Source organism: Camelus dromedarius, chromosome 6 (assembly GCF_036321535.1).
Source record: "Camelus dromedarius isolate mCamDro1 chromosome 6, mCamDro1.pat, whole genome shotgun sequence".
Taxonomy (NCBI): Eukaryota; Metazoa; Chordata; class Mammalia; order Artiodactyla; family Camelidae; genus Camelus; species Camelus dromedarius.
In genome coordinates, this window is record NC_087441.1 from 43,286,752 (window position 1) to 43,312,838 (window position 26,087).

Consider the following 26,087-nt stretch of genomic DNA (forward strand, 5'->3'; position numbering starts at 1 on the left):
GACAAAATAATCAGATGTTTTCCCCTGTGCATAACAAAAAGTTTGATTTTAAAGACTTAAGAAGTCATTTTGTAAAAGAAGCACAGGACATGAAGGAATAGAAGTACAGACAGACACTAGAATGAAACAAGTGTTAGTTTATATAATAACCAACAAGATTTATTTGTAAATAAAAGAGAGGTGGGACATCTTAATGAAATCGGTAGTGACATACCAAGACAGGTATGTCAGGGTGGAGAAAACGAACAGATTCTCCAAGAACTTGGCTTCATCAATGTAGTTCATTATTGTAAATAAAACAATTCTCTGGATATTTTGACTTGATCAAAAAAAAAAACTATCTTAAATACTACTGCATTTAGAGATAAACAACCTCTAGTGCATGTGTGTGTGTGTGTGTGTGTGTGTGTGTGTATGTACACCTTGGAGTCTATATGCAAAAGGTGATGAGGATAGAAGATGAATTGAGGGGAAAGAACAGTATTATAGTAACTAGTGAGTTAGGCAGTTTTTTATATACATGTTGGCCATTTTTATGTCATCTTTGGAGAAATGTTTATTCAAGTCCTTAGACCATTGTTAAAGTATGGTATTCATTTTTTTTCACTGTTAAGTTGTAGGAATTCCTTATATATTTTGGAGGTTAAACCCTTATCATATATATGGTTTGCAAATATTTTCTCCCATTCCATGGATTACCTTTTCATTTTGTTAATTATTTCCTTTCCTGTGTGGAAGCTTTTTAGTTTGATGTAGTTCCACTTGGGGTTTTTGTTTGGTATATATATTTTTTTTATTGAAGTATAGTCAGTTTACAGTGTGTCAGTTTCTGGTGTACAGCACAATGCTTCAGTCATACATGAACATACATATATTCGTTTTTGTATTCTTTTTCACCATAAGTTACTACAAGATATTAAATATAGTTCCCAGTGCTATACAGTATAAACTTGTTGTTTAGCAGATTTTGTGAGAATCCTCCTGTATTTCAAAGTGAGAGACAGTCTGCCAAAGTTGAGTAGGTGTTCTGTGTGATTCAGTGGGTTTGTAGATGTAAATCTTGGTGTATTTGTGGGAGAGGGCGAGCTGTGAGTCTCTCTGCTCCGCCATCTTGGCTCAACACCCCCTTCCATTTATTTTTGTTCTTGTTGCCTGTGCTTTTGATATCATATCCATGAAATCATTGCCAAAAACCAGTGTCTTGAAGTTTACCACGTTTCGCAATCATTTGTGCTATTCTTAAAGAAACAATAAAACCATCTTTCTGATTAGGAAAAATTTTTTAAACATTCCAGTAAATAGTAAGTTTTCAAACTTTTTAGAATGCTTTATCTTAGGAATGCTATTATCTCTGCCAACTTTTCATGATGTGCTTCGTAAAGTGGTCACTCAATCTTGATGATTTCATTGCTTCATTAGAGAAAAATGTATTAACAAAATGGACATATGGTAACTTGATTTGTGGGCAAAGATATAAAACCCAATTTGAAATATTCAACTGAGTATTGATACTTTTCTCTATAATTAATGAAATAAGGACTAAATAAGTATATTCATATAGATCAAATCACGGTGAATGCCACATTATAAATACAGACTTGTAGTAGGTGAGCATCAACTACTCAATACCATGAGTGGCATTGTCTTTGGTGATTTTCCAGAATGGAGACCTGCTCTTTGTAAAGTTCTGACTAGAGTAAAATGCAGTCTTCCCTCAAGTTACATGATAGTTTACATTCTTGGAAAATTTGGTGTTTATTGGAACTATGCAAAAAAATTTTATGTTTATATGTACAAGAGAGAGTCTAGGCTGATAATTTAAAACAAGTTTTTTGCACTCAGTGGATGTTTAGCAGGACATTTAAAAGTTGGACAGTGTGCGGGACTATGTCACACACTGTAGGATGTCTAGCCCACTAAATGCCAGGAGCTACTCTCACTTACTATGACACCCTCACAAATTTCCAAAGTGCCCCCTGGGGTGCAATAAGACTTTGAAAACTACTCATGTAAAATGTCTGCCTCAAAACTTGGCAAATAATATTCTTGGCAAATAATATTCTTGGCAAATAAGATGGCCAGGGGCAACAGAAGAGAGTGACATTTTCTACAGTTGTTGCTGTAAGGATTCTGGATAAAGGTACTCTTTTCCAAGATGCTTCATAACAAAAGTTAATATGTGGTAAGTAATTCAGAGATACTACCTTTGTTCTTAAACGTCAAAGCTTTTAAAATTTATAGGCATACGGTGATGAAGGATGATCATTGCTAGGTGGCAAGTCTCCTTTACCAATGAAACTTGCTTGCTCTCTAGTATCTGAAGAGATTAGTCTTTGTTTAAAAACTGTGACAATGTCTCCTGGGGCAGATGCCATTCTCCTTGAGGACCATGACAACCATTCCCAATTGCCACCAGCCCCATAACAAGAATCAAATCTCAACATGATTCAAGGGGACAGGTACATACTGTAATCAAGGAGGAAATAGCTTGCACACCAAAAGAATTGCAATAATTTATTAATGTATATTAGCAGAAACCTGGTGAATGTGTGGGAGTAGGTACAAAGGGTATTAGAGCAAGGAGAGCAGAATATAATGTTAGATCCAGCTGAATTCATTGATATGGGTACACTTTACTGGATATTGTGGATTCAGAGTGTTAGATCATGCACCTGGAGCTGGCTCTAACATTTACTTGGTTGGCTGAGTAAAACTGGGATTCAGTGGTGGTGTGCAGTTAGTGAGGTTGAGATACTAGAGCTTCCTTGGTGTGATGTAGCAGAGGGAGTCCAAATGATGGCCTCAGTTTTTTTCCATAGCGACTTCAGTCCTCAAAGATTTTGGAGCAATACCTATAAGATCCCACAGGAAAGAAAGCATGAGTTCTTTCAGGGGGGTCCACAGGTGACTGAGACAAGGACAGGACTGAGGTAGAGCTGGATGGGGTGAGCATGGGAGACAGAAGTCCCATCTCTGTTGGTGACCACTGTGTGGGGGTAGTGAGCTTCCTATTCCTGGGGGTTCAAGAAAACACTGGTGACTCTTGAGTTGATTTTTAAAAAGAACTCTTGAATTTAAGGTTTTAGGTTCATCTGTAGGAGACTATGAGAAGAGAACTTTACATCCTAAAAGTCTGATACTATGATAATTATTTGATTGGGTTGTATGTACCTCTAGAAAGTTGTTGTGTATGCACTATAGTTTTTTTTTCTTTAAAAATTATTTTCAAGAGAGTGAACTTTATCCTGTTTAGTATCAGTAACAATTTGTCATATCCATTCTCTCCCATTTCCTTCAAAAGCCCTCCAATGGCTTTATAGGCATGGATTAAATGACATATCACAAATTTCATGTTCTTGAGTTTAATGTATAAAATCTCTTTAGCACCATTAAACATCAGTAATGATTTGCTTTGTAGTTAGGTCTCATCAAATAATAAACATCCTGACTGCACAGTCGGTTTTTCTCCAAGTGGATAATCCACAAGAGCAGGGATTGTTTTTTATAATTCCAGCCTGGGTCTTGATCATCCCCTGAACTTGTCCATTAGGAGGAGGTCACTTAGAACCAGCTGAATTTAATAAGTGTAATAAGTGTAAGTGAAAGAAGCAATCATGTAAGTCAACTACCAAAAAAAGGAATGTCAAGTAGAAAGCTTTTGAACTATCAATGCTATTGAATCATTTCCATTCCTCTTCTTTGCCCCAGAGAAATACCACCCCCAAACACTTGAAATACATATATGAAGCTTTAAAGTGCATGGCTTAGTTCTCCTTTACTCAACACAGACTGTTTCCTTCCTTTTAGTACTTTTTCCTTCTCCCCATCTCCCCAGGGAATCCATAAACATAATCACAAATCTTTATAGAAATTTGCTAGAATTGTTTAATTGTATTTACTGAGAATATCACATTTTTCCACAGTAAAATGATCTTATCCTCCAAATGATTACAAAGCTCTTTTCATTAAAAAGCTTTTGGTTATCTATATTAAATTGCACATTATAAAAAAATCATTTATAAATTATACTCTTTAAAAAGAAACATAAAATTTTTAAGAAGGCAAGTACTAAAATAATGATCAAACCCAGCATAATCATTTCATATAGTGATACATATTTAAACAACTACTGTGCCAAAGTGGCATCCATGTAGGTAGGTAGAAAAGCAGAGTCACACTGCAGTGTGCAGTGTGCACCTGGAATAATTTGGTTTTGATGTCAAAGATACATGTTTTTCTAACTTTGAAAACATGCAAAATAACTTAAAAATTACTTTTCAGATAAACATTAAAATAAAGCAAGTTGACATGAAAAATGTCTTATTGTACTAGGAGACACTTAAAATATCCAAGCTCTCAATTATACTGCATGGTTCAGTTGTAGCTATAACTTTCAGGCTAAAATAAACTGATAGGAGAACAAAATGCAAATGTATCAAGCATTGTGCAGTGTCTTTACAATCTGACATTTCTCAAACCACAATATTTTAACAGTTACATGAGAAGTATTACTAAAGGGATATTTAATCTAACTTCTGATTAACAAGCCCCCATTCTTCCTTCCATATACAACCCATGTTAACAGTAGAATGGAGTTAATTAGTTAACAGAGAATCCACTGTACTTTAGTAGATTCTAAATGTATGGTTTTCCTAATTAGGAAGATGATAATGTGTTTTATTTTCCTAATTTCTGTTTATAAAATCTTCTTAAAATAGAATTAAGGCAAAGTCTACAAAGACAACAAAGTTAAAAACTTATGGTCCCACTTCCTCTGAATCCTACTTACACATACATTAGGACTCAGAGACTGGCATGGAATTTTGGAGAAAGTTTTAGGTGAGTGTCACACAATCAGCCACAACCATGATGCTGTTAGCCCTTGATAATCATAAGTCTGAGAATCGCTGACACTGACCCAGATGTAGTTCTTACTAATTTTGAGTCTTTATGTTAAATCTGAAAAACGAAGTTATACACTTTGTGTCAGTTTTTTAAAATGTAACTTATTACCCAAGTTTTAAGATTAAGACTCCAGAAACTCCAATCTTAGGCTGAAAAATAACTTAAAATATCTACTTAAGCTCAATAGAAAAGCTATTTTGTGTATAGATATATAAATATATATATAATAAAATATACATGACATTTTTGTCATATACCCTCAGAGTTACAGAATACTTTGAATAGCTATCTTCGTGCAAGAAACATTGACCAGGGACTTTTTCTTTAAAGTCATTACCTTGAGGGGCTATGCTTGTCATTAAGTTTTCATTTGGTGATTTTTTGGGGGGGTTTCAAACTGTAACGTCTTATGTGTTAACAAAAATTACATAACAGTAAGTAGATATTTGAACTCAATAATTGCTTTATAGGTTTTTTCCTCAGATGTATATACAAAATGCAACATGTATAATACTGCTAGATCTGCATGTTTCCTATTGTGTTACATATGTTTAAAAAGAAAAAATAATTTTGAAAGGAGCATGAAATTTAGCACCAGTCTTTCTCTGGTAGGAAAAAAAAAGGCACCAAATACAGTCTGTTCATAGTCCAGGGTCAAAATACAGCAGTCTCAAAACAAACCCTGGGTCCCTGAAATATTCCAATATAGGCTGAGTTATGAGATATGTTGACCTATTACTTTCCAGCATATTAGAACATACTATGGAAGATTACATTTAGGGATGATCACAGTAGAAATGGTTTATGTGTTTATACACACATTTAGCAAATGGACTCTTCTAATAACTGACATACTGAAACATATTATCTGGTAAAGAATAAAAGTATTATCAGAGATGCCAAAATAGTATCACAGACCCAATTTGACTTCTGAAATGTTATTTTATATTGATAGTTCTATCACATACATGCTTAGTGCCATTCAACTCTAAAATACTCTTCACAGCACCCATTCTGAAAAGGCTACAGACATCTTTAATTAGACTGAGAATTTGTGGATTAACTCTTACACAATTGCCACATTCAAAGATAGCATTTTCAAAAACTACAGCGAGACAAAAATTCATTGCCACAGTCCCTGTCCCACTAGAAAGGGGGTGCCTCTTACAGGAGTTTAACATGTAAGCTGTAAGGTTAAGGCACAAGCATACAGTCTAATCCATTTCTGTTCCTTTTAAATCCATTTATCAGAACAAAGCTCTTAAGAAATTTTACTGATATTTCAACCCCCTCAACAATTTGCACTCCCTTGCCTTTTAATCACCATTAGCTGCCTTCTGATTAAGCAACAATTGATTAAGCTGGGCTTTTAGCTGGACACCGAAAGCTGAGGTAGATAGACTGCCGTGGTCAAGTAAGCGTCATGATCGAGTACTTACAGAGGTTTTATTTCATTCCCAATGTCTTTCCAACGTACTAATAAAAAATTGAAATCTTGTTTCATACATGAGGTAGCTTCCTATATTATTTTATATCTGTCAAAAAAGTAGTACCATGGGGGATTTCTTTGTATAGAGACCAAGATGATTAATGTTTGCTTTCTAAAAAGTAATAATTTTTAAAAGGACAAGCTAAATAAACTACTATGCCCCAGGTTTCAAGGTTTGAGTAGTTCAGAGATGTGGCAATGAATTGTTTCATGGGTCTTTATTGTCTCAGAAGGAGTCATTGTGTAAAACTACTTATTTATGGTAGGTCAATAATTATGATTCTAAATTATGTGCAGATTTCACATTTAGCTATTCTTGGAAATTGAAACCTATCACTTGCAGTGTATTTACAAAACAAAGCATTCGTCTCTGCCAACAAAGTGATAAACATGGCTGTGGCTGTCATATCACAGTAAGTCCAGGAGCTGTGTGTTGCTGTTCTCCACCTTGTTATTCTTTGCTCCTTAATGTGTATTCCAGCAACAATGAAGTTTTCATAGTTATAAATTTCACGAAGAATTTTAAACACTTATTTAAATTATTTACATATTTTTTAATTGGAGCTAATTAGCTTATACTTTCCACTTGTATCTCTTGATTCTGGGAATTTACTCTTAATACCATTCGCCATAAAGTATAACCCAGCCTAAGTCTAAGGCAGGTTCATTAGGAACTGTACCCAGAGGCCCGCTACAGTCCAAGGCATCCTCCATGATGTGCTCTCAGGACTCAGATTGTATAAAACTTTAATGCAATATGAAAATCAAAGTTAAAAAGTATGCTCTCTGAAAATATTTATGCTAAGAACTTGGCAGTCTTTTCTCTCAAAGCATTTACCTTAAACATTTAAATAAAGTTTTATACATTAGCCCAAAAGGTGACAATTATATGATTACCCCCCAATTTTAATCACATAATTAAAAAAAAAATTTCAGTGTACCATTAGAACTCTTAAGTTGAAAGCTGCGAGCAAGCCATTTTCCAGGTTACACAAAATTGGATGTGGTTCCATCCTCTGAAACCATAGGGACAAGTAAGTAGTGCAGCTAAGCAACCAGGAGCACTAAGCAAGGATGTCAGTGACTCTTCAGCAGGTTTTTGAAGGATGGGGGGAAGGCAAGGAAAAAAGAATGATAAAGAGAATATATAAAGAGTAAGGAAAAAAGAGGCATACGAAAGGGCATGGAAGTGCACCACCAGGAACTCCTCACAGCCACCCTTGCCTTAGGTTGCCTATCCCTAATCTTACACCACATTTTCTATTCAGTCTCCTATTGATTTAACATGAAGAGTCATCTGGATATGGGACAGTTTACAAATAACAATGGCACAAATTAAAATGTTCTTAAGTACAGTTAAAAGGATTAGAATTACCAGAAGTAAACATATGTTTACCTTACAAGTGAGCATTCATTTACTTTAAAAGCATGTAAAGTTGAAGCTAATAGCGTTAAAGGTTTTCCATACTTGGGCAGAGCCCATGGGATCGTCTGCAAACATGTATAAACAGATAATATATGAATCATGAAATGCAAATGAAGTCTTATTTCTATTTATAAATAAATTGAAGCTTAATGCAAGCACTATGCAATTTTCAGTGGAAATTACAAGTCTTATAGTAGGGCTATAGATGAAGCATTGCAACTGTGATCAAAGAGCCTTATAAATTTTGAATACAGTATCAGTAATCTGGGTGGCTGAAATGGATGCATCCCAACAATATCCAATGCCATAAAACTTAACCAAAATGTTTCTGAAGATCCTTGGGCATCTGTTGCAAAGTATCAGATCTGTAAAGAGAAATAATTACTCCCCTTCTTATGTTATTGTTGGCCTCAAATGCCAGAACCTTTTAAATTTGAGAATTTGCTGAGTCCTATTAGAATTAGGATGATGAAATGAGAAAGCAAATTCTGTCTCTATTCTTTTCCTCTCAGAAAAGTGTCTTGGATTGAACAAAAAACAAACAAAAAAATGTAGGCCCATCAGGTCACTTTACTGCAATACTAATACTCTGTTCAGAAATTAGAAAGGATTTACTTTGAAAGATTAAATATTTCTTGGTCTAAAATCTTTGTGATTAGTTCTTAGTTTGTATATTTTAGACTTTTAGAACTTTTTGTACCAAACAGCATATTACTAAATATGCACTGTATGGAGTTTAGCATCTTACCTTTTATGCTTTTTAACTTTATATCAGCACAGCACCCTCCATCAGTCTATTATAGTAGAGCTTTTTCAGTGTTATAGATCCTGTTTGATTCATTCCATCAGACTGAAAACTACATATAATATTATACACAAACACAATATTCTGAGATCTAAGTTTTATTATTAATACTTGTCATGTTGATCTTTTATTATGGAAAATACCAAGCGAGATCAAATCTTTGAATTTCAGATTAGTACTTTTTTTCCCTTTTCCTAAAATTAGCCAAATTTTGAAAATAAAAAATTCTAGGTCTTTACAGAATAAATTTTCTATTTTAGATCTACTTCTATAAAATTGCAGGGGAGTCAGCAGTCTGTGCTGAAACTGTAAAAAAAAAAAAATAAGCATTTTATAATTTCTGATGACTGTTCTTAGTTGTGTATGTTTCTGCTGATCTCAAAGGCACTGATAACAAGGAAAAAATATTTTATATAACTGGGCATGAATAAATGAAGAACCTAATAATGTATTACATTGCTATTTAAATCATTTTGTTCAGGCTTAAAATAAGAACATGAAAGGGCAGGATGGTCAAAATGTATTTTTTTTTTTAATGTAACAGAACCTTCCAAAACACAAATTATCTAAGTCCCCTGAATATGAAATACGGAAGTATTGGTGGAAGTATTAAGTTATGGCTGTGTGTATGGCATAGTAAGTTGCTGAATGTCTTCAAGGATCAAAATTATTTAAAATCCTATTAAAAGTAAATTCCACACTTAGCATTTTTACACGTTGAACCTTCAAGGTTGCAGATGAGAAAGCTGATAGTGAAAGGAAAAATTATTGGGTTTTCTGTTTAATTAACAGCCTCACTTCCCTTCTCCTCCTCCATCAACGACTGCAAACCCATATGCTTTCTAAGCATCTCCATCCTCAGCAAGAGACAGGAATGGAGGGACTTTGCCTTTCAGAAATGATAGAAGCTGAAAAGAAAAGTAGGGAGATAATAGACTGTTTCTCTCAGTACAGAGAATTTAGAAATAGATCCAGATCTGGAGGTGCTTTAGAAAAAGACAGTATTCTCCCCAGGTGAACAAGCTACATTTGAGGAATATATAATATACATCTCTATTTAGGATTTAAATATGCTTTGCATATTATTAACTTTTAAAGACCTAAATTTAAAAAATGTACTAAAATAATTTCAAGGGTGAGAGAAGTGTTCCTATATTTTAAAGATGAGTATGGGTCATAGCATGACTTCAGCTTTAAGTCTTTAAAACTCTAATAGCTTTCTTACAATAGAAAAAATACAGGGAATATTAATGAGGAACACACTAGGATAAATACACACGAATGCAAATTTTTTCCAGGAACTTTTGGAAATGTAGGAGTTGTTTCTCTTTGTAAATGCTTTTAGCCTTTCAAGAACCATTAATTTCTTTAACCAATTTGAGCAATTCTTCCTATCAGAAATATGTATTTTCTTCACAAAGATGTTTTTTCCCATTTGTGCCTGAAACGGCAAATCGGTAACATACTCAGTAAGACTTTGTTTAAATGTCTGGTCCTTGTGCAGCAAATTCAGAAGTCAGAAAAATTCTAAGTTAAAAATGCCAGAATTACCTTTCAATCATTCTATTTTACTTCATTGTTACAATTTAAACAAATTCAGAAATTTGGGGTGTTTCTGGCTGCTTGAGTGAAACACACTGCAAATCCGAAGGGAAAAAATATAAATGGAAGAAAAGTCTGATTTCTGAACTGCTCTGCCCTTAGGAACAGGATCCTGTTCATCTCACAGATTGATTCTGAATACACCATTAGCACCTGCTCCATGAAGGTCCCTTGACACTGGAGCAAGTCTGAATAACTTAATTTCATAGCTTTCTTAACAGCAGGGAAGTAATTTTAACATAGACTTGAGGTTTCGTAGATCTGATAGTATCTAGAATCCACGCTTAATACTGTTAAGAAGCTCCCAAATAGCAGAAGAATTAAAACAGATACCAAAATGAGAAACACCACATGAGACAACAAACAATATTTCCAGTCCTAACCAAACTGCAACCCTTTCCGTATAGCTTGAGGTATTTTTAAATATTTGTACAAGCTAAACAGCATTCACAGTTTCCAGAGTTGCTTTTTACTGAGAGAGCTTCATATCGCCACAATATCTGACTTTCAGACATGTTTTCTTGTACATGAAAACTGGAGTCTGAGTCTCCACCCTCAGACTCATGGAAATATCAGACAGCTATTCAATGGCAGAAAATGGTTCTTGTAGTAATAAGGGTTCTATTTCCCGATTATTGTGCTATTCCTAAGATGTGATTAAAAAAATAAGAAATTTGCAATTTATATAAAAGGAAAACTTGCTTAAACTTCTGAAAGCAAGTCCAGTCTGGTGGAGGTATATGACATTAAATAACAGAGTCAGATTCTTTCTTAAAGATTCCAGATGAGCTCGACAGCAGAGAGTTCTGGTTCTCCAACATTTTCTCCATCTTTTCTCCTTCAGTGCTTTTACCGAGCTCTCTTTGCTTCTTACTGTGGATCCATGGGATAAAACAAAGGACAGCACCTCCAATAAGGGGAGGGATTCCAGCGAGGTAGAATGCAACATCATAGGAGCCCAGCTTGTCACGAAGTAACCCTGGGAAGGGAAGAAACTGTCACCAAGAGAGAACAAGTATGGCTCTTCGGGGTCTCGGTCACACTGATGCCTGGTGCCAGCCAAATAACTTCATCTCAGCAGGACTAATTCAAACATCTCAGATATCAGACATTTTTAAGGAAATGGGTCTGAAATATAAACCTTTTCTGTTGTAAGGTAGGAAAAGATCTAATTTCTTTAATCTTGTTACAGGTCTGTGATAGTCCTCTGGGTTTTCCTACCAAGATATTACATGGAAAAAAATATCTGCAACGAAGCTTCAGCTTTCTCAAAACTCCTTAGAGGCCATTTGGGGTATTTTGACATGTGGGATGAAGGTCCTTACTTCAGCTGAAGGTGGACGGACCACCAAGCTGAAACTTCTCTCATACACACTGACCTCAGAATGTCTACAATTCAAACCTTTCTTGGGCCTGTTTATGAAATAACATAAAACTGTTTAAAGTCATAATCCAAAACCATGAAAAATTATATATCTAAGAGGATGAAAAGGCTAGGTCGTTAAATACATCTCAGAAAGATACTAAGGTTTGTCAGCACATGGGAGGAAAATATGAGAATACATGTGGTAATCTAATAGGTCCTCTTCTTCTGAAAACTGAGCACTCCTTATTTCTACTTTCTCTAACAAAATCCAGATTTTAAAAGTTATCTTGATGTTTTAAACTTTTGTAACTTTTAACTTTTACTATGCAACCTATTATCTGAAATGTCCCAGGAACACATTGTGCTGAACATCTGACTCTGCTAAATAAACAGCCGAGGACGTGTCCAGGTAAGTACCAGCACATTAAAAAATGCATACAGTCATTCTGGATTGAAACCTTAAATATACAATATATCTACACAAATGCCTTTCATATCTTCTGAATCAGAATATTACACATATAACTGAACCTTTCATTCTTATGAATTTGAATTACGACGTTTGGCTGTAATACTATGAGCCCTCCGAACCACCTGGTGTTCTTCTGCCTGCTTTGGAAGTTTCCTGTTACTTCCTTAATTCTTGGTCTGTTATAGTCATCTCTAGTAGCAAACACCATTTCTGCTAAAGTGCTGCTTGTAATCTGCTGTGGAGTTGGAAACCCTAACAAACTAAGCATATAAGATGTAAAAGCAGGGTAAATAGTCTGCTACCTGGGGAGAGAGGAAGGACTGGACGGTTCTCCTACAAGGAGACTGTGATCTTTAGAACTTCAGTTTTATTTAGTCTGCTCAGTAGTGGCCCTGCTTGTGTGATTCATGACTAGGTTCCCAACTGGCAAAGTTGCTGATATGTGTGGTTCTGAATATGAGAATGAATTGAACTGAACTTTCACTGAGCCTCTCATGTACCAGCCACAGATGATAGTACATACATTCAAATTTTATAATAATTTTATCAACTCTTACCATAATAATTTACACTGGTACCCAGTTAATTCTGAACATGAGACATCTTTATATTCAGAAGATTTCTACCTTTCAGTGGCATTTAGCATATTCATAATATTGTACAACTGCTACCTCTGTCTAGTTCCAAAATATTTTCCTCACACCAGAAGGAAACTCCATACATTATGCAGTTACTCCCTAATCCTCCTTCCCTCCATCCCCTGGCAGCCATCAATCTGTTCTCTGTCTCCTATGGATTTACCTATTCTGGGTAGTTCACATAAATGAAATCATATAATATGTGACCTTTTGTATTTGGCTTCTTTCACTTAGCTTAATATTTGAGGTTCATCTGCTTGGTAACAGGTATCAGTACAGTACTTCATTCTTTTTTATGGCTAAATAATACTCCATCATATGGGCATACCAATTTTATCCGTTCATCTGCTGGCAGATATTTGGATTGTTTCCACTAAGTGTTACTTTTCACTATTTCTCAGGGGGGTATGATCTTTTACACAAAGCATACATATTTAGAAATCTTTCAGAATCTCTACCTCTTCTAAACAAGAAATCATATTCCCATTCCTCCAAAACACATACTAAGTGTAATATAGGAACTCTGAAAGCTTAAAAGTCTAGAAGCTAACTGCTACATATTTTACTGAGTGTTTTGGATATAAATAAGGATAAGAGAGCCTCTTCAGCAGATTTTTCCAACATGCCCTCTATAGCGGGTCTTATTAAAAATGTATAAATAAAGCACATACAAAAGCAAGAGACCAGTAATCAATAAACTGTAATGTACTTTACATATAAGTGAGACTTAGGACCTACAATAGAAAATGTTATAAATTAATTTAACTTACCTGCAACAGGTGGGCCCACAGTCATGGGTATAGATATGAATCCGAGCAGAAATCCAATTGCTTGGGAGACATCCTGAGCACCAACTAACTCAAAGGCAATGGGGGCCATGATGGAAATGAAGCATCCATCGAAGAGACCCATGATGAGACAGACGGCAATGAGGGCCCCAAAGACGCTGCACAGGGGAATCATCATGGACATCAGACCAATGAAGAAAAAGGAGAGGACCTGGGATAGACACCACAGTGTCAGCTTGGCTCTCAGGAAGAGTGATGCACATGCTTAGGACTTTTGAGTGCTACTGATTAGTTGCCTTCCCAGCCCAGTTGACCTTGATTTTTATATACATAATCAACTCCTATAATCATCTCCCCCAAGTTCTCCAGCACTCTCTCAGTATTTCCATTAAGGACAAAAAGAAAGCTCTTTGAGGCCAGAATCTATACAAAAGTCATCTTTGGACTATATATTACATAAGGTTTAAAGATGCTGCACCTTGTTAGTGCTCAATAAATATTTGTTCTTTGAATATCAGCTCAAGTTTACTCATCAAACATGATTTTAAAAATTTACTGCTGAAATTCTATGAACTTTATTGGTATTAGTCCTTTGCAAAATGAAAATATGGCAGCCAGATCCATTCTCCCAGTTTGGGGAATACAGTGATGTAAATAACCTGTAATATTTTACCCACTAATATTCCAGACACGGTGAGCATAGTTAGACCAAGTGAGAGAGATTAGAATAAGTAACTATGATTTGCTATTCTATAAATATATACTGAATTTTGATTATTAAAATTCTAATTAAATTTTGACTGTCATAGGAAATATAGGATGCATAATATGCAGTGAAAACAGTAAACATAGTCTACTATAACATCCTAAGAACTAATTATATAATCCAATTTTATTACTTTGACAGTGTAAATCAATATATTATTATCAAAGAATATTTTCAAATATTATGTCTTCTGATGAAACAGATATACCCTATTAAGCACCCAAGTTGAGGCTGAGAAATATTTTAAACTATTAAACACTTTTATTTTAGTGTTAGACTAATTAATAGAGTGAAACACTTAATTTTTCCTGCCACGTTGGTAGCTACTGTGTTATGTGAATAAGACCTGGTTCCTACCTTGGGTTGTGGGGACTTGACCATTAAATAAATAAATGCACGTGAAGTGTTTGATGTGCTATAGTTGTATATTCAAATTATGGTAAATACCAAAAAGAAAGGAGCAGACAATTCAACAACTTTTTTAGGCAAAGAACTAGTTAAAATTGGATAATTCACTTGTCAGCAGAAGAAATGTTTCTAAAAGAATCAGTTTTTTTAAAGTATGCATATAGTAGCAACTATAATTTATTTAGTGTTTATTAAATGCCAGGCAGTGTTCTAAGAACTTTAGATGGTGATCTTCCTAATAACTTTGAGGTAGGTAGTAATGTTTTCCCTATTTTACAGATGAAGATAGTGATACTGATGCTGGGAGGTTTAGTAGTAACCCTGGATGGAGCCAGCCTGGAACCCGTGGTCTGCATTGGCAGTAAGTAGCAGGCAACAATGGAATGGTTCCTGGAGGGTACCCTCCTGTGACAGTGGGGCTGGGGAGGGAGAGAGAGACCACATAAAGCAGCCGTCTGGACCACCATCTTCATCTGCTTTGTTTTTCCCAGGACGCACTAGGCACATCCAAGGCATACCAAGGTTGGCAGCATGCCTCGGGGCAGCCCCTCACAACCTTAGTGCACCTCAGGATCACCTGAGGAGCAGAGATCTGAGAATGGTGGTTTTCATAAGCTTCCCAGGTGACTTTGACACAGGTAGTCCCCTGGCCCCACAATAAGAAATGTACTCTTGAAAAAGGTCTCAAACTCCAGGTTGGTCTCTTTTTGACACCATCATATTATATAGCTGAATACATTTTTCTTCATTATTAAAATATGGCTTCATGGTAGAATTAGTTTAAGACTCTGAGTTGGCTATCTGAAAAATATGTCTGGTACTTCACATTTCCTAAAGAACAATCTCCCCATTTTGACTTTTTATTTTCTACTTAAACATCTTTTTCTCCAATCCGATTTCCATTAACAACTAAGCATAATTTCTCGGTAGTGGGTAAGTCCTGGTTTTGCAGCCTGGAAGGCTGGAAAGAACTAAGGCTTACAGGGACAAGACTAGGTTCTAGCTGTCTGTGACCTTGATAAAAAGACTCCTTGATGCTTCTCATCTATACAAAAAGAGACCTAAAGATATATCAAAATGGAGCAAGTGTTTGAAACTAACAGTAGGTAAAGATTTAAGGAGTTATTTTTATTTAAAAACTAGTAAGACAAATCCTAATATCCTTAATTAGATACATTTTTATTCTATCTATAAACACAAAAGGAGATAAACATTTGAATCTTAGGAATTAATCCTTCATCACACATCCCAGAGAATCTGGAATAAAATGTTAGGACATTATGGGACCAGATTCAGTGGGTTTAATCAGTAAAGCCATCGATCAAATAATCCCACAGCACCACTGTAGTTAGACTAGGTTAGTTCTGCATGTTTCCTATTCTTTTCCTGTTCTGTTCAGTACAGACAAGACAACCAAAGTGAATGCTGAAAGCCTAGCACAAAGTCAGTTTTGCTCAATAAATGCATGTTTTCTTGGACCAATTTATGTAACATGAGACCCAGGTAGTTAACTTACGGTAGTTATCCTGATCTTTCTATCCATTTTTGGCCCCTCCAAATTTTTGTTTCTTGGTCAGTTTTGTAAGAGATCATTCATGTAAGAGTTTCAAATTTATTATTATATATTTTGAGCATATTACTTTTTAATATTTTACCTAACTGCAAGTTCTCATTTTTCTTAATTCAAATTACAGTAATTTATATTCTCTTTTTCAATTATCTGACACTAATTGTTGTTATTTAAAGCTGTTAAATTTTAATAACAATTATTAAATAAAAATTGTTGTTTAAAATTCCTTATTTTTTCTTTAAGAATTGAATTTATAAAAATTTACACGTATATTTTTTAGCATTTCTCAGAAACTACCTAGCTATTTCTGCCTTATTTGTCGCTGTAGTAGTGAGAAACACTGCTCTATTCCAGCAGGTGTAACTACCCCCAAAGTAGCCAAATGAGGAGGTAAGCAAGACGAGCTGGCAAGGTCAAACCTATTCCCCACAGGCAGGGACACTCCAGCCATGAGGAGCACGGGCGAGGTTGAGCACATATGCATATAGGAGGTTCACTGCCTCCCAAATATCTATTGATCTGTAGACAGCAGGCCCCAGTTTGAAAGATGAATATATTTAGTATTACATACAATCTCCCCCAAACACAGAAGCTCTGATGAGATTTAAATAAGGGACTCAAAGGTTCCTACATCTCTCCTAGGCTCCGGCACTGCCATTTAATAAGGCCTTGACTGTTGAGATGTCTTTTGTGCTTCTGCTTTCTTAAAATCATACAAGGAAATAGCTTCTCTCATAACATTACAGCTCTAGAATAACCCCCTGCTTAGTTAATAACCAAAAACAAACCAAAAAAATTTTTTTTTGCTGTTACCTTTCTCATTTCTGTCACAGAGAGCATTTTTGGAGAAATGTCAGTGGAAGTTTTGCTCAGAAATCCAAGCATATGGCTGAAGAGGAAAAGTAAGCTGCACCTGAATAAGCAGGGAGGTACTTTAAGCAGATGCACAATTGGCCACAGTTATTCAAGTGTTGCTCCTATAAATTTATTCAATATAAAGTTTCCAGACCTTCAGAGCCTCTGGCTAGGAATCCCATAGTTGGCAGCAGCAGTCTACTGGTCCATCACACTAAAAGGAAGCGTTTAGGCCACAGCCGAGAGGCTGGCTTCTTCTAAAGCATAGAGTCCTTTCCAAGTGCTTCACAGGGAGGCTTTCAGCTTTCCCCAGGGTACATGAGTACCACTGTTCCTGCCTGACGGAGGAACTAGCCCCTGTGCCACAGCCCAGGTGAGAACAGAGTGCCATAGTCTGGTTTCTTATTCAGGCTGAGGAATTGCTAAGTATTTGGATACCATTTTGGAAACAGCTTCTGTTTGGAAAAGCATATACCTTTATCCCAAGGTATCTTTAGGAAAATGTAAAATGCTAAAAGACAACAACATCCCCACACACACAAAATAAAAAACAACTGGGCAACACTGATCAGTTCATTCTCCTTCAACCAGAAGTACACAGTACATAGGAAGATGGATCTAAAAGTGATTAGTTTTTCTAAGTTACAAAATTTTTTTCTGTATTACAAAAGTAACTCATGAATACATTCTTATCAAAATTCAAACCTTAGAAAAATGTATACAGTAATACATGTGAGTCGTCTTCAACCCCCTCCCACCCTCAACCCATGCCCTCATCAGAAATAACCTCACTCAACAATTGGTGATTCTAGACCTTCCCTGTGCACACACGCGTTGTCTGGGCTTATCTGCTTTACATACAGGGATATGCTGTCCACACTTCAGTATGTCCATGTCACAGAGAAATATGACACAATGGGAAAGTGATCTAAATGCAAAGTTTTCAGTTCCTTCATTAGAGTTATAACTTCCAAGCCTCTGAAACAGTCACATATTAAAGACACAAATCTGTAGTAATTTAATGGTGACTAGAAAGATAGGCCTGTGAAATTAAAATAGATGGTTAAGAAGATACCAGGACACAGCCTTTCCTCTCGTAATAGGGTATGTACCCCAGGAACCTTTGCAAAGACATTCGTTAACCATTATTCTACATAATGCAGTTCAGTCATCTCTTCGCTCAACATTTAGAAATGTTAGGCTGAAAATACCTGGAACCCAGGACCCTGATGGAAGTTTAAATTCAGAACTCTACAGCAAAAGTGTAAGATACATTCCTAAACTGTTACCTATAAGCAGAGATCCCCAAATCAAGATAACAAGGTCTCCTTTCTTGAGACCTGTTCCAAACCAGGATCTGCCTCAGTGTTTAATAAAATATTAAAACATAATAAAAGCAAGGATTCATTAATTATCCGCTCTGAGCCGGCACTTTCCATAAGCTGTCACCATGAATCCTCGCACAGCCCTTTGCCAGGTGTGGGGACAAGCCATCCCTCACCCGGAGCCTGTGCTTCCCTGCTCTGCAGCCCCCAAACCCAAGATGACTGGCGTCAGGGGGACAGGGCGGGAAGAGAGCTGCCACAGCCCCACAACGGCTGAGCTGTAACCGATGAAAGCCGGCAGTGGGTACGTCTGGGAAAACGGCACCAGCGATGGGAAGGACAGGAAGACAAGCAGCAGGAGCTTTCCAGCCACAGGGCAGACAGCGGGCAGGGAGAGCGCGTGAGGACAGAGCAAACGGGCAAGCCTGGAGTTGGTGGCAGCAGACAAGATTAAGGGCCAAGAATAAAAACCCACTGAACGTTTGGGAGTCGGGGCAGGGAAGCCAGGAAAAGGAGACAGAGCGGGTAGTGATATAAAGGAGCGAGCCCAGCAGACTGCGTGGATTGGGCCTGTGTTGCCTCCTGTGCCGCTGTGTTCACAGGACAGAGCCCATCGGTGGTTCCTGGCATCACAGGACACATGAAGGCCACCTTTCTCCTCCAGGGGCTCCCTGGACTGCAGTCATCTCACCTGTGGCTCAGCACATACTGCCAGGTTCTCTGCACCACATCTGGATGGAAAATACCAGATACGACAGACAAGCAGCCAGGCTGTGGCTAACCTTTCATCCAAAATGAAAATACTCTTAATTCACTGCCATGTAAATGCAGACCAGCATGGGACTAGTTAGGAAAGGCCATATCTTCTTTTGTAAATTACATGAAGTACTAACATGTGCCCCCAAAATGTTGTAAGTGACCTGACTGCCCCACCTGTAGGGAGGAAATTTTTCTTAAGTTGTTTTGGAGTAAAGTGTTGCCATATGAAACATACCATGACTTCATCCATCATAGACCTCCGTCTGAGCCTCTCTCTCTCACCTTCACCGCTGTATTGCTCTCCTAACTGGGTTTCCTCCCCTTCTTGCACCCCTCTGAGTCATCCATCCTCCACACACAGACTTTAAAATGTAAAATGTTATTCTCCAGCAAAGACCCACTACACTGAAAGTAAAACCTCTTCATCTTGGGTTTCAGGGCCCTGTATAGTCTGGCCCCTTCTCTTCCTGTGCCACACTCTTTCCAACCTCTTCCCAGCCCATTCTCCCTGCCTTCTTGAATTCCCAGACACACCCAGCTTTTCCTGCCTCAAGTCTTGCTCCAGGAACTCAGGGACCATGTCTGTCGTGTTTGTATCACCCCACCAGAGTCTAGGCCGGTGCTTGGGGCACAGTATGCACTTGGAATTTTTTGAATAAATGAAAGGAAGCTGAAACTCTGCAATGCAACAAATGTCCATTAGAGGGCTCCCTTGACACTTGAGAACAAGACATTGTTCCACTAAATGTCCAACAGGGATATCCAGTTAGGTATTACTAAAAGAGGGAATGACCATAACACAGTAAATACTTTAAAAAGCTGCACTCTGCCAGCTGTCTGCACTTCCTCCTCGCTGCGTGACCAGACTCCTTCCTGCGGCTGACTGCCAGCACCTTACACACACCCCCACAGTGAAGCAGCCTCTCTGTTCCTGTTCCTTGTGTCCACATCCATTAGTGGAAGTACCTTCCTCAAGGAGCTGGGCTGAGGAGTAAAAGAGATAATGTATGTAGAGCACTTAGTTCATTGTCTGCCATGAGGAACTGCTCAGGAAATGGTTTTTTACTTCAAATCAATTAATGGCAATTTATCTGTAACAAATTCCTTTTCCAATCATTTTCATGCACCCACGTTCCACCCTCCCTTCAAAGCCCTGCTCAAATACCTCTCATCTCTACAGTGAACAGACGTGCTCAACCCTCAGTCCCAAATTCCCCTTTTGGCTCCCCTCTACCTTCTTTTCCACAGCCAAGCCTTGGGACAAAGTTGCCTGTATTTCCATTTAATCAACTGATCATGATCAGTCTTCTGTATCTGCCCCTCCACTGCAACTACTCTCTGCTGCTAAATCCAGTGAAAATCTTTTAGTGTTTAACGTGCCTACACTCTCACTAGTTACTGACCGCTGGCCCCTCCTGCCCCAGAAACACTGTGTGCCCGGCTTCTTTCCTACCAATCTGGCCCCTACCTTACCGTCTCCCTGGCACACCCTCCACTCACCCCACACAGTGCATAAAAGCCAGAGTCCCACGGGTCTCCTAGCCATACTCTCATGAGCTCCAAACTCGACTTGGCTTTCCCACAAGCACCACAAACTTAACATGGCAAAAATTAACTCATCATCCTACTCTGATTTACTGAATTACTGATCTTGATAAAACAGCAAAACTGTTCACTGTTACTCGAGCCATAAACCCCAGACCCAGGTGGTCCCACTGAAGTCTCATTCCCTGTATCCCTGTTTAACTTCCTCATCAATCCCAACATCTCTGCCTTGGTTTTTCTGCCTAGACTGTTTCAATATTCTCCAATTAGTCCCCAAGCCTCCAAAAGCTTTACTGAAATATAAATTAACATGCCATAATACTTCAATTAAAAAAAAGGAGAAAAAAATTTTAAAGGAAACCATATATACTTATAACAATTAGTATTATTGGATATAAATAGGAGACAATTTAAACTACTTTTTTTAATCATAATTCTTGCCAGATAGCACTGCCTTCCAAATGCTTGGAGCCCAAGGCCTGATCTTTCACTGTGAAAAGAGCAATTCGTTCGAGAAATGTAAATGGTCTATGTTTCTGAATAGACTCTTTTCTTGACATAATCTGAAGAATTGAAGTAAAATGTCAAAACATAATTCTATGTTATTAAAAAAAAGTAAGTGGAAGAAAAAAATTGTCCCACAGAATCATCTAACCGTCTGATTATATATTAGTGTGGGGTCTTCATTTTAAAGATGTATATATGTGTAAATGAGTCACCATGCTGTACATCAGAAACAAACACAACATTAAATCAACTACACTTCAATTTAAAAATTTTTAAAAATAAAGATGACTGCTAAGAGGGAAAAAAATTCACATACTATAAAATTCACCCATTTAAAGTGAACTATTCACAATGGGTTTTAGTTCATTATCAAGTACAACCATCACTGCTGTCTAGTTTTAGAGTATTTCTCTCCCCCACAAAAGAAACCCCCAGTAGCAGTTACTCCCCATTCCTTCCTTCCCCCATCTGCTGGCAACCACTGCTCTACACTTTGTCTCTGGATATGCCTGTTCTGGACACTTCATTTAAAGGGAACCACACAGTATGTGGCCTTTTGTGACTGAACTCTTGCCCTCTCCTCCACTTCATTCCACCCTTCACAGTTACTTGGTTAAGCTTTATGAAATACAACTCACGTCATGTCACTCCCTTGGTTAAAATCCTTAATGGCTCCAGATAGAGTTCAGCCTCTTTTATGCTCATAAAAGCCCTTCCCAACCTGACTCCTGCCTGCCCCCCAGCCAGTCAACCTAATTCTTCTCTTTATTCCATTCATTCAGTTTCCCAGGTATAGCATACTATGTCACACCTCCATCTCTTTGCCTGTGTGGCTTCCTCTGCTTGGAACATCCTTCTCTGTTTTCCTTATCTAATCTCTTAACACTCCCCCAGCCCAGGAAGCCTGCCCAGACGCTCTCTAGTGATTCAGATGCTTTGTGACTGTGTTCCTATGGCACCCATTTGCACACCTGCTATCCCACTGTGCTGCAGCACTGCGTTATCTGTCTTCCCAGGAGTCCCTGAGCTACTGAGGGCACGGACCATGTTTCACCTGTAGCATTTAGCACAGTATCTGGCATGGAGGAGTCACTTAAATATTTGTCAAATGAGTGTCCATATGACCTTGGAAGAGCACATCCCACAACGCCCTGGAGGCAACCTGCAGTAAAGAAACTCAAAAGACACACACATGCCTGAATTTCACACGGTACTGCAAAAGGCACATGACTATGAGAACTATGCCAAAAATAAAACATTCTTAGAAAATGCAATGGGCAAAAAACATTTTGGTTTGCTGGAGTTCCATGACAAAACAAAGAAGACTGCTGTTTGTCTGCCAGTTTCTCATGTCAGAAGCCCAAAACTTGTAAGTGATTTTGCCCTTGGAAAATTGTTGGTAAAGATTAGGTTCTAGAAAATACTTCTTATTTTTACAGAAGAATTTAAGCAAATATGTGCATACAATGAGCCATTAGGTGATAAGGATACATTTGCTGGAGAAAAAAAAAAAGGCTTATTAAGAAAGTACCTGTAGATAAACTTTCTTCACACCAGGCACATAATCTGCAATCCGGCCGAAGAGCAGCCGTCCGACGCCTGAAGTGATGCCAATGCACATGAGAACCACCTCTTTATTTTTCTCATCTTGAAACCTCTCATTCACATGTTTCATCTGTAGACCAAAGAGAAGGAAGCCACAGTAAGGATGGTAGGACAACTTGACAAGTTTGGAAGCTTTGTGTGTCTACCATGTTATGGACTCTCACCCACTTCCAAAGTCAAAGATTTATAGAATTTGTTCTGATAATTTTTTCACGAGAACATATGAAGAAAAGCTAACATGGTTTAGCTTGCATAAATAAAATAAGAATTTTTATGAGGGTTAAAAAATTTCTTTTAATAAAAAGTAACCAGCACACATTCCTCAGTTACCAGCAGGCCGTGAGCTAGAGGGAGAGAAGAGACCTTTGAACACACCACGCCGCCTGGTCCTCTCAAGGTCGCCCAAGGACCCAGCACATTGTCTGCCCCTCTGCAAGGCAGCTGAAGGCCTAATTCTGGAGTTTCATCTCTTCTAGGAGGGCCTGAACCAAACTGAAATAAGTTGTACTAGAGCTTCCAGGATAAAAGCATAAGGTTCTCTACCTGTGGGTTTGCCTATTTGTGTGGCATTAGCACAGATAAAGACACAGAGTCGGTTTAACACAGGGGATAGAAGAAAGGTCCCCAGAGAGACTGCCTGCATTCAAGTCCTGGTCCCACCCCTTATAAGCCTTGTGACCTTGGATAAGATCTTAACCTCTAGAGCCTCAGTTTCCTTTTCTATAAAATGGAGATGGCAACAGTGTTCCAGGAGAGTGCTGGCAAGGATTGGATATTTGTGTAAAGAACAGTTAATCGTGATCAGATAGGAATTTTAGCCTTTTTTTTAAAGGATATTTTCCCTCAATTTACAGTCTACTTAGAACAGTGACTGCAAACCTACAACCTGACAATGTTTTAAAAGGATGTGACTAGCAGGTGTTCTAATGGGTGACAAGACACGCGGCTCAGCACCCACTGTCTAACACACGCTTTGTTCTCACAGCCCCCAAGTTCTACGCTGTCCACCCCTTGCTCACTGCCATTTTCTCAAGAATCACCTATCTGTGCTCACAGCAAAAAGAGAAAGCAAGTCTGTGCTCTGACTGCTTTCTCTGAAATCACTGAGCTATTATAACAAACACAGTTGTTTCAAACAATCAGACTCACTGTCCCTTACACCAAATGTTGGCCTGAATTCTGGAAGCCTGCAAAGCAAATTTCCCAGAAACCTCAAAGGCCCAGATGGTCCCCACGTGGCACTTGTAGCCTTTCTGGATGGTTATCTCCTCAGAAGACCTCTATTTGCATTTTTAAGCTTACCTGGATCTGCCAACACCATGACATCTGTCTCTTTCCTGTCAAAACTGGCTAACTGTTCTCCCTGACTTCGGTATTTTTCACACTGATCCCGAATAATCCTAAATACAGCTTTAATCTCATCAATCCCTCATTCACCAGTTGCCCACTGACTACATTTATACCCCTCAGTTTGGTATTAAAAGCCCTCCATAATCTGTCACCAGTCTACCTCTGTAACTTTATTACCTACCAGTCCTTGACTCAGAAAACGCCAGTGTCTATAGGACTCAAGCAGATAACATAAAGGAGTAAAACAGACTTGCTGGAGTGAGGGGACATCCACTCAGATAATCTTTACCATGTAGGACCACCAGTGTTGTCAAAATCTACCTCCTGGCCACCTTTTAAAGAGAAGTCAGAAATCTGGATTTTTGTGTGGAAATGCTGGTACCTAACTTAAATTTAGAACACTGCGTGATCCAACCGCATGCATGCCAAACAAAACATGTCTGCAAACTGCATTAGGCCAGCTTTGATCTCAGCCCTAATCCAATCTGGCTCAGCAGGGTTTATTCACGGTGTCGCTTCGACATGTCTGATACCTTCTCATCTCCCTACATTTCTGCTGCCTCTTCTACCCTTCTTTAAGACTCTGCTTATGTCCCACCTTTTCTGCCCTCCGTTACCTCACCCTTACATCCCCTTCTGGTTACTGCCTAGTGTTCACCGGCACCTTAAGTACTGAGTGTTCCTACCCAGCCTTTCTCACCTCTAACTCTAGACATTCTCTTGAGTAAACTCTTCCATGTCAAACTAGACATCTACCTGCCTATTTCCGAGGCACCCCAGAGCCACCACACCCCTGCTGCACTCACCTGCCTGCACAACCCGCCCCCTCCACTTCAGGTAACACCAGGCTCTTGGCCCAAGTTCCCAGAAAGAAGCAGACAACCATCCTAGATTACCCCCCTCCCTCCCTTCAGACCCATCCAGTAGTCAACACCAAATTCTGATGATTTTACCTCCTAAATCTCTCAGACACACTTCCTTTGGTCTGTGTTCCCATAGGGTTTTAGTTCCGGGTCTTATCACTCCTTACCTGGACCACTGCAACAGCCTTTAATATGTTTTGTGCTTGAGCCCCCACTCCCAAAGCTCCAACCTGTATTCCCTGAGGCCACCAGGTTAAGTTCAAAATTAAAAATAACACTGCTCTGCTTAGGATCTTTCTATGGCCCCACAGTCTTCAGGATAAAGCTCCAACTCCTGGTCTGACTGATAAAGCCTCCCTGCTTTGCACCGAGCCTCACATCCAGCTGCCACCTCACACACACCACGTTCGCACTGTGCTGTCCAGGACAGCAGCTGCTGGCCGCATGCGGGCTGTTGAGCACTTGAAATGTAACTAGGCTGAATTGAGATGTACTTTAAGTGTAAAATACACAGAAATTTGCAAGACTTAGTGGAAAAAAAAAAAAGCATGCAAAATATCACAGTAATTTTAAAACACTGATTCCATATTGGAATAATATTTTGGCTTTACTACTTAAATTATGAAACTAATTGCATTTGTGGGGTTTTTGTCTGTTTTACTTTTTAAAATATGGCTACTAGAAAATCTTAAATCACATACATAGCTTGCATTATATTTCTGTTGCACAGTGCTGGTCCAAGAAATCTACTTGTGGCTGCAAAGATAAAACAGCTTTTGATAAAAGCTCAAAATGGCTAATTCCTCTAGGTCCTTATCACTCCCATGAAGTGAGATTAGATAAAGTAGAAAAAAATGGTTTCCAGCTCAATTCTGAAGAAAACGAATAACCTGATCTTAAGGCAGGTGACATATAATTATGTGTATTCATCAGCTTTATTTGGAATTTGAATCCAGACTCTAATGTACTAAATCCACTTCAGGAAACACCCAAAGGATCTAGTATAACTTTTTAAGAGACATACTTTAGTATTCAAAAAAGAC

At 38.1% G+C, this 26,087-nt stretch overlaps 1 protein-coding gene and 1 long non-coding RNA gene across 2 annotated transcripts in view; one reads left to right on the top strand and one right to left on the bottom strand.

The window, feature by feature from the left end:
- LOC135321489 (uncharacterized) overlaps positions 1-26,087 on the top strand; it is a 39,049-nt gene that overhangs the window by 9,531 nt on the left and 3,431 nt on the right. The window contains exon 2 of the long non-coding RNA XR_010381270.1: positions 14,945-15,026. This is a non-coding gene — a long non-coding RNA (uncharacterized LOC135321489). The remainder of the gene's footprint in view (positions 1-14,944; positions 15,027-26,087) is intronic.
- The window catches only part of SLC16A10 (solute carrier family 16 member 10), a 102,613-nt gene continuing 81,870 nt past the window's right edge, over positions 5,345-26,087 (bottom strand). Inside the window, exons 4-6 of the mRNA XM_031456164.2 lie at positions 22,758-22,901; positions 13,474-13,702; positions 5,345-11,206 (exon numbers count right to left, since the gene is read on the bottom strand). Of these exons, the coding sequence (XP_031312024.1) occupies positions 10,974-11,206; positions 13,474-13,702; positions 22,758-22,901 (606 nt within the window). The 3' untranslated portion in view covers positions 5,345-10,973. The remainder of the gene's footprint in view (positions 11,207-13,473; positions 13,703-22,757; positions 22,902-26,087) is intronic.